This window comes from Danio aesculapii, unplaced genomic scaffold (assembly GCF_903798145.1).
Source record: "Danio aesculapii unplaced genomic scaffold, fDanAes4.1, whole genome shotgun sequence".
Taxonomy (NCBI): domain Eukaryota; kingdom Metazoa; phylum Chordata; class Actinopteri; order Cypriniformes; family Danionidae; genus Danio; species Danio aesculapii.
The window spans coordinates 32,501-42,500 of NW_026613752.1; the positions used below are offsets into that span (position 1 = coordinate 32,501).

At 35.9% G+C, this 10,000-nt stretch overlaps 1 protein-coding gene across 1 annotated transcript in view; it reads left to right on the top strand.

Moving 5' to 3' along the window:
* Window positions 1–6,871, top strand: part of LOC130220278 (protocadherin Fat 3-like) — a 36,355-nt gene extending 29,484 nt beyond the window's left edge. Inside the window, 2 exon segments of the mRNA XM_056452650.1 lie at window positions 3,405–3,523; window positions 6,668–6,871. Coding sequence (XP_056308625.1) covers window positions 3,405–3,523; window positions 6,668–6,871 — 323 coding nt within the window.
* The last annotated feature ends 3,129 nt before the right edge of the window (window positions 6,872–10,000 follow it).

Below are 10,000 nucleotides of genomic sequence, written 5' to 3' on the forward strand. Positions count from 1 at the left end.
TTGAATGAGTCGCTCTGGTTAGCGGTAAACGTTGTGAAATGACTCTGGTTTGTCAGCCTGGACTTCCAATCTGTGTCAGTGATTGGCTAAAGTGAGTTTCTATTACCTCAGAGAACTGAACACACTCTCCGTCTCTGCCTCTCGTTCTCTCTCTCTGCCTCGCGTTCTCTCTTTTTCTCGTTGTCTTCTCTCATTTTCAGATTCCTCCGGCTCTTCTGCTGGTGTGCAGAATATATTACGTCTGCTCTCACTCTCACACAATGAACTAAAGGGTTTTATGAATCCTACAGGCTAACAGACTGAATTATTGATGTCACACACACACACAGACACACATAAACGCTCAGGCAGTGTTTTAGCACAGTGAAACCTGATCTGATTTCTTCACCTGATTCAACTCTAATTGTAGTTCCCTTGCAGTAATTTAACACGGTTGAATTACACCAAAGTTTCTGCCAAAGCACAGAGGCGTAAAAAAAATCTACAGTGGATGGATATATATATATATATATATATATATATATATATATATATATATATATATATATATATATATATATATATATATATATATATATATATATATATATATATATATATATCTGCTATGTAGAGCATTATAAAAATATATAGGGATGAACGATTGTATAAAAAATGTTCAATTCACATAGACATTTACTATATATAATGTTTATTAATACTACATTATTTATTACTATTCTTTTTGTATGCACTCTTACTAAAAACAGCGGGGAAAATGGGAGTAATATTTCTAAAGGAGCTGTTGGCGTGGAATTGAACCAGATTTAGGTAAAACCCAATCAATACAAGCATAAAAATAAAACAAAACAAACAAATCTGAAAAATGAGTTGTGTGTAATAACAATGGAATGACTCAAGGAGAAAGTGCTGAACTACTGAAACATATTTAATACTTTTAATGATGGCAGCTTAAAGATGCATCTCATATGGAGAATGAAGTCACATGCGTTGCTCAGGTGTGAGTTTTTCTACAGAGTTCAGCAGAGTGTGAAAATCTTGATGGTTCTGTGGGTCTCGTCTATCAAATCCGAGGTTTATTTTGTTTTGTCTATTGGATTCAAGTCAGGTGATCGGCTGGGCCATTCTACAGCTTGATTTTATTTCTCTGAAAGCATTCGAGAGTCTCCTTGACTGTGTTTTGGATCACTGTCTTGCTGAAATGTCCATCCTGGTTTCATCTTCATTACCTGCTAATGTAGATGTTGAACTGAAGCAGCTAATATTCATTTACAATGCTATCTATCTATCGTTCCATCCATCCATCCATCCATCCATCCATCCATCCATCCATCCATCTAGCTATCGTTCTGTCTATCATTCTATCTATCGTTCCATCCATCCATCCATCCATCCATCCATCCATCTATCTATTTAGCTATCGTTCTATCTATCTATCCATCCATCCATCCATCTAGCTATTGTTCTATCTATCGTTCCATCCATCCATCCATCCAGCTATCATTCTATCCATCCATCCATCTATACATCCATCTAGCTATCGTTTTATCCGTCCATCCATCCATCCATTCAGCTGTCGTTCTATTTATCCATCCATCCATCTAGCTATCGTTCTATCCATCCATCCAGCCATCTATCCATCCATCCATCCATCCATCTATCTATCCATCTAGCTATCGTTCTGTCTATCATTCTATCTATCGTTCCATCCATCCATCCATCCATCTAGCTATCGTTCTATCCATCCATCCATCCATCCATCCATCTATCCATCTATCTATCCAGCTATAGTTCTATCTATCGTTCTATCTATCGTTCCATCCATCCATCCATCCATCCATCCATCCATCCATCCATCCATCCATCCAGCTATCGTTCTATCCATCCATCCATCCGTCCATCCATCCATCCATCTAGCTATCGTTACATCCATCCATCTAGCTATCGTTCCATCCATCCATCCATCCATCCATCCATCTATCTATCCATCTAGCTATCGTTCTGTCTATCATTCTATCTATCGTTCCATCCATCCATCCATCCATCCATCCATCCATCCATCCATCCATCTAGCTATCGTTCTATCCATCCATCCATCCATCCATCCATCCATCCATCTATCCATCTATCTATCCAGCTATAGTTCTATCTATCGTACTATCTATCGTTCCATCCATCCATCCATCCATCCATCCATCCATCCAGCTATCGTTCTATCCATCCATCCATCCATCCATCCATCCATCCATCCATCTAGCTATCGTTACATCCATCCATCTAGCTATCGTTCCATCCATCCATCCATCCATCCATCCACCCACCCTTACATAGGTAACTGCAGTTTTCACACAAGTATTTAATTATAATAAATATTATTATTTTAAAAATGTCTATGTATTTAGTTAGTTTTGTTTTTGTTATTTGTACCTAGTTGACAGTCAAACAACACACACAAATTCTTGCTTTTTGTGGCAAACCTGTTCCCAAGAAAAATGGCTTTGCTTATTATTTTTGTTTTGTTTTCTTGTTCTTGTCCATGAGCATAATTTTATTTTTGTCCCCAAGATTGAAAGCCGGGGTTTATGGTTACGTGGAGTGCTTGAAAATGTCGAGCTGTTGTTTTGTCTTTAGCCTGAGGGCTGTGTGTTTTTCTGCTCCGTTTCGGCTCCATGACTTATGGAAGTGACCTCCTTATTGATCTAAATTTACCACAACCTGTGAGCTGCTGGATTATAACACGCGTACAAACACTCACAGCTTTATTTAAGGTGCATCAACACAAAAGTGCTCCAAAACAATAACTGCTTTCAGACAGGTTTCCAGAACACTGCCATTGGCCAGTCAAGCAGGAAACCCCGCCTCAAACTCACACCATTGTTTGAGCCATAGTGTTAAAGTTGTGTGTAAATAAATTATCAGTATACCAGTACTTCAAGATGAAATCAGTCACTTTTTCACATTTATGTGGAGGATTTGCCTAAACACATGCGTATATTAGTAAGGGAAATTGTATTGTATTTTTAAAGAGGGAGGGGCTACTTCAAATGTCCCGCCCTGTCTTCATGTTTTAATTACAGCAAACATCAAACAAAGCAACGTAAGACATTTCAGAATGAGCTTCACACTGCCACATCAATGTTTTGATAGCAGCACACACACACATTTCAAGAAAATCACCTGACAAACTGCTCACTAATAATCTGAGATATTGGAACGTTTTAACATTTGAATAATTTACTCTCCTCCGCTTTAATGTTTCTGCTCAGTAATTGCTTTTTTTTTTACACTAATTATTGCTATCAGAGTGAAAATGAGTTTGTCATTCTGAGTGTAGCATACTTGAAACTAAATGAGCAATGCTGTTTGACTGGAATTAAAACATTTTCATGTATTTTATATCACAGGCGTGATCTACACGACTGATCTGTTGGACAGGGAAACGCAGGACTCCTATTGGCTGACGGTGTACGCCACTGATCTGGGTGTGGTTCCACAGTCTGCAGCGCTACAAGTCTATATACAGGTACATTACAGTGCATACTATTCAGTGTTGGGTGTAATTACTTACAAAGTAATGAGTTTCTGTTATTAAATTACATGTTCACTGAAAAATTTGAGTGAGGGATTACTGTTATTTTGTAAGTAATTTAATTACAGTTACTTATACTCACCTTGAACATTGTACGTAAATTAAAAAGCTCTATATAAATCAATTCAGACATGTAGAGTAATTGTGTGTGTGTTATACAGTACATGTATTTTTATATATTTAGCATAAGAAACTAGAGAAGTTTGTCTGATATTTGCACATGCTTACACAATTAAATATTTTGGAAATAAATATGTATGAAATATGGTGTCATTAATTTGAAACTTTTTGTGTATTGATATATATATTGCTTACAATGCAAGCGTTATTTTATTTTATTTAAAAACAAAACTGAAAGTTCCTATAGACTAAAAATATAAACTAAAAACATGGACATAGTGTCCGAGACATTACCCATAGGTTTCTGAAGAGTGCAAATGAAGCTGCAAGTGGGTGGGGCCAAGCGTCACCATCTTGTTCCGCGCATCATTGCGCTGACCATGCATCATTCCGTAGTAACGTAGTAAGGGCATAGAGGTGGGGCATGGGCAGAGCTAAACATGCCTGCTTGTAGAGGTCTGCGCGGGACTATTTTTTTAGTCCTGCTCCTGCAAGGTTTTATTCCGCAACCGACCGCTCCCTCCATATACTCAGCCTTTGTTCACCCGCTGCCTGACCCGCCCCGTTTTCTACCCGACCGTTCCTGCTAAATTTAGATCTGGTTTCCAAAATCTCACGTTGAAATTGGGTACTACCAAAAGAGACGGATAACAAATAAAACTATGTCGTGCAAGGATTGTAGGCAATTTTTTTTTTTCATTTGCAGGGATGGGTACTGAAACTAGGTACTTTATTGTTATCTGTGCTAAATTATAAGAGACTAAAGTATTGATAAGCTCTGCTGTTAACGGTTCTGTTATCGGTACTGGGGAATTATTGCTGAGTAAACATTACTTAGAGTTGCATAATTTAACTGACCAAACTTTTCTAATTTGCCATATTTGATATTCGTCTGCACAGTTGACAATCTCACATGAGAAAGGCTCGTGTTTCCGGCGAGCGCGTTAAGTATAAAAGCCTTCCCAGTTTTGGCTGTGAACATCAGCTGTATTTACAAATATAGCCTATGAATAGCCTAATAATAAACTATCCATAGTCAGAAGTTATAAAAAAACACAGTTAACTCTTTTTAACTTTTTGACGCATGAAAAAGACTTGCCTGATGTGGGTTTCCTAACAGTAAACTGACCATTTTCAAATGCAAGATGAGAGACAGCACATCTTCCCTTTGCTCTCCCTTGTTGGTAAACCCACTCTGAGGACCGTTATGCAGTCCATGCATTCATCGTGTAACAGTCGTGAGCACTGGCTGTACTGGTTCTCCATAAGAATGAGGAAATCCCAGATATGCTGTTCCGAGATAACATTGGTTCTCGGAAGTGTTATATTATTAGACCACCCACTCTGTTCAAATTACACCGGAGTTACTGACAGCTACCGTGAGTTATTGGGAAATTTCAGTAATCTGGTCGCTGACTTCAGAATGTAGACCTCTACCTGTTTGCATTTTGCTTTAGGAGAAACACTTAATACTTAATTTAATATGATTCGTTTGTGTTCTGACCACATGTGCTTGGTTGTAAACTACAGTATATCAATAAAGTGTTGAGTCTTAAGCACTGTTATAATACATTGAGACATAAGCATTGTTCTTATTACATTTTTCTACTTGAGGAAAATGCTAATTTCTTCCAAATTGAGGTGACGTAGCAGAGACGTAGCTGTCACCCAAGTGGCCACGGCCTTAATTATGTAATTTTGAGGCTTAATATAAAAGATGATACAATAAGTAAGATGTCCCCCCTCACAGTTGTCATGAAGTGTAATATTAGTGATATACACCAAAATAGTTTTTTGTACCAGGCTGTAAACATATTTTTGTCTGATGGGCATTTTAACATTGGAGTCAATAGAGATGACCTCTATTTTGTAGCCAGCCCCAGTGGCCTTTCGATGAATTGCAATTACAGTTACTTTCATATTAGCTTTACACGGGAGAGTGGGATGTTGCCGCTTGTTTCTAAGCATTGAGATTTATGGGGATTTTTAGTATTTAGTCAAGTAATGAAATAGCTTACCAAGTAACAGTTACTTTTCAGACAAAGTAATTAGAAATGTAATTTAAATACACTTGTCATGATGTAATTAATAATTGTTTTTCTTAAAAGTACCTTACTTAATGCTGATTCTATTTCATATTGTGTATTTATATATGAATAATATATGTAATATACAGTTGAAGTCAGAATTATTATCCCCCTTTGAATTTTTTTCTTTTCTTTTTTAAATATTTATAATATGATGTTTAACAGAGCAAGGACATTTCCACAGTATGTCTGATAATTTTTTTTTTCTTCTGGAGAAAGTCTTATTTGTTTTATTTCGGCTAGAATAAAAGCAGTTTTAAATTTTTTATGAACCATTTTAAGGTCAAAATTATTAGCCCCTTATATTTTTTTCGATAGTCTAAAGCAGTGTTTCCCAACCCTGTTCCTGAAGGCACACCAACAGTCCACATTTTTAACCTCTCCCTTATCAAACACACCTAAATCATCTTATCATAACATCAGAAGAGACACCAAAACCTGAAGTTAATGGGTCAGATAACGGAGACATCCAAAATATGTACTGTTGGTGTGCCTCCAGGAACAGGGTTGGGAAACGCTGGTCTAAAGAACAAAGCATCGTTATACAATAACTTGCCTAATTACCCTAACCTGCTTAATTAACCTAATTAACCTAGTTAAGCCTTTGGATGTCACTTTAAGCTGTATAGAAGTGTCTTGAAAAAATATCTAGTCAAATATTATTTACTGTCATCATGGCAAAGATAAAATAAATCAGTTATTAGAAATGAGTTATTAAAACTATTATGTGCAGAATTGTTGAAAAAAATGTCTCCGTTAATAATTCAGGGGGGCTAATAATTCTGACTTCAACTGTACATTATACATGTGTAGCTCCATGGGTATATATTAATGTATTAATATTGTTTGTTGTGTATGTGTGTTTTGACAGGTTGAGGATGTGAATGATAACTCTCCCCTTACGTCTGAACCAATGTATCACGCCACAATTCTGGAAAACTCCCCAAAGGACCAGTCAGTGATCCAGATACAGGCGCAGGACCCTGACGCTACGACTGCAGAGCCCCGTCTGTCTTTCCGCATCTCCAGTGGGAACCCGCAGAACTTCTTCAGCATCAACCCGCGCACCGGTTAGTGTTTGCCAGTCACTCTCCATTTGCATGGTAGATGGAATAAATTAATGTCTGTTTTATTTAGTTGAGTTGATATCGAAATTCCGTGGCGTTGGTATCGGTTGGTAAAATATTAATTGAATTGTGGGCAGCCCAGTGCATGTTCTCCCCGAGTTTGTGTGGGTTTCCTTCGGGTGCTGCAGTTTCCCCCGCAGTCCAAAGACATGCGCTATAGGTGAATTGGAAGAACTGAATTGGCTGTGGTGTATGAGTGTGTGTGTGTGTGTGTGAGTGCGAGAGTGTATGCGTTTTATTTTCCAGTGCTGGGTTGCGGCTGGAACGCCGTCCACTGCATAAAACATGTGCTGGAATACTTGGTGGTTCATTTTGCTGTGGCGACCCCTAATAAATAAGGGACTAAGCCGAAGTAAAATGAATTAAATTAAACATCCATAGTGCTCAAAAAATATGATCCGTCCATCCATCTGTCATTCTTCTGTTCATTCTATTTGTTTGTATTTTGTCATTTGTTTGTTTGCGATGTCCTTCCATCATTCAATTGTTTTTGTTTCATCGTTACGTTGGTCTTTTTATCGCTTAAATATTAGTTGTTTTTTTATTATGTTTTTAATTCTGTCTTTCTATTCTTTGATGTTTGTTCTGTTGTTTGTTTGTTGTGTTTTGGCTGTTCATTTGTTTGTTTGTTCTGTCTTTCTATGATTTGTTTGTTGTGTCTTTTGTCATTTGTTTGTTTTGTTTCTGTTGTTTGTTTGTTTGTTTGTTCTGCTTTTCTTTTATTTGTTTGTTCTACCTTCTGTTGTCTGTTCTATTTATGTGATGTTCATTTGCTTATTTGTACTTTCTTTCAGTTGTTTATTTGTTCCACCTTCTTTTGTGTGTTCTATTTTTGTTGTTCGTTTGGTTATTTGTTCTTCCTTTATTGTTTATTTGTTTGTTTCTTTCTTCTGCCTTTCTATCGTTTGTTTGGTTGTTCTGTCTTCTGTTATTTGTTTGTTCTATTTATGTTGTGAATTTGTTTGATTGTTCTGCTTTTCTATCGTTTGTTAGTTCCTCTCTTGTTTGTTTGTTTGTTCTTTTTTATGTTTATTTGTTCTTTCTTTCAGTTGTTTGTTTGTTTGTTTGTTCTGTCTTCTGTCATTTTCCGAATGTTTGTTCAGTCTTACCAATGTTTGCTTGCTCCATTTGTTTGTTCTATTTATGTTGTTCATTTGCTTGATTGTTCTGCCCTTCTATTGTTTGTTTGTTTGTTTGTTCTGTCTTCTGTCATTTGTTTGTTCTATTTATGTTGTTCATTTGCTTGTTTGTTCTGTCTTTCTATTGTTTTTTTGTTTGTTTGTTTGTTTGTTCTGTCTTCTGTCATTTGTTTGTTCTATTTATGTTGTTCATTTGCTTGTTTGTTCTGCCTTTCTATTGTTTGTTTGTTTGTTTGTTTGTTTGTTCTGTCTTCTGTCATTTTCTGAATGTTTGTTCAGTCTTACTAATGTTTGCTTGTTCCATTTGTTTGTTCTATTTATGTTATTCATTTGTTTGTTTGTTCTGCCTTTCTATCATTTGTTTGTTCTGTCTTCTGTCATTTGTTTGTTCTATTTATGTTGTTAATTTGTTTGATTGTTCTACTTTTCAATCATTTGTTAGTTCCTCTATTGTTTGTTCTTTCTTCTATTGTTCATGTTTGTTTGTTCTTTCTTGTATTGTTCATGTTTGTTTGTTCTTCTATTGTTCATGTTTGTTTGTTCTTTCTTCTATTGTTCATGTTTGTTTGTTCTTTCTTCTATTGTTCATGTTTGTTTGTTCTTTCTTCTATTGTTCATGTTTGTTTGTTCTTCTATTGTTCATGTTTGTTTGTTCTTTCTTCTATTGTTCATGTTTGTTTGTTCTTCTATTGTTCATGTTTGTTTGTTCTTTCTTCTATTGTTCATGTTTGTTTGTTCTTTCTTGTATTGTTCATGTTTGATTGTTCTCCATTCTATTATTCTTGTTGGTTTGTTCTGCCTTTCTATTGTTTGTTTGTTTGTTCCGTCTTCTGTCATTTGTTTGTTCTCTTTATGTTGTTAATTTGTTTGATTGTTCTACTTTTCTATCATTTGTTAGTTCCTCTGTTGTTTGTTTGTTCTTTCTTCTGTTGTTCATGTTTGTTTGTTGTTCCTTCTATTGTTCATGTTTGTTTGTTCTTCCTTCTATTGTTTATGTTTGATTGTTCTCCATTCTATTATTCTTGTTGGTTTGTTCTTCTTTTCTAGCTTTTGTTTGTTTGTTTGTTTGTTTGTTGTGTCTTCTATCATTTGGTTGCTCTGTCTTCTATTGTTCATATGTTTGTTTGCCTTTCTATAGTTTGTTTGTTCTGTCTTCTGTCATTTGTTTGTTCTTTTTCTGTTCAGTTGTTTGTTTCTTCTGCATTTCTATCATTTGTTTGTTATATGTTTGCCTTCATCATTTGTTTGTTTGTTTTGCCTCTCTGTTGTTTGTTTTTTCTATCTTCTATTGTTTGTTTGTTTGTTTGTTTTATTTCTGCCTTTCTATCTATTATTTGTTCTGCCCTCTGTTTTTGTTTGTCTTTGGGTAGCTCATTTGTTTATTCTCTGTTTTGTTTGTTTTTCCTTCTATTGTTTATTTGTTTGTTCACTGTCTTTCAGTTGTCTGTTTATCTTGTTGACTTTGTCATTTATCATTTATTTGTTCATTCTGTCTGTCGTTTGTTTGTTATTTTATTCTGTTCTTCTGTGGTTTGTTTTCTATCTGTCTTACCGTGGAAACATATTTGAAAAACATGGTATTATTTTTTTGCACTTTTTTTCACACAAGCATATCATAAGTCTGCAGTGTAGATATAGCAAATTATTTATTCACACACACTCATTAATTCTGCTCGTTGAGTATTTAAATTCACATTTAAATATGTATGTGCATCTGGGTTTATGAGTTCAAGGTCCTTCGCTGCTCTCTGCATTATGACATCATCGTCTGAGAGCACTGTATATCTGTGATTCTGATTGGCTGGCGCTACGGTTTTTGCTTTTGATTGACAGTTTAATTTCATAGCCATGGGCCCTTCCCTCCAGCCGCACTGCCCATAGTGCATGTCAGCAGGAGGCGCCGATCCTAATTAAAAACTTTGTAAAGGTCACAAAAGG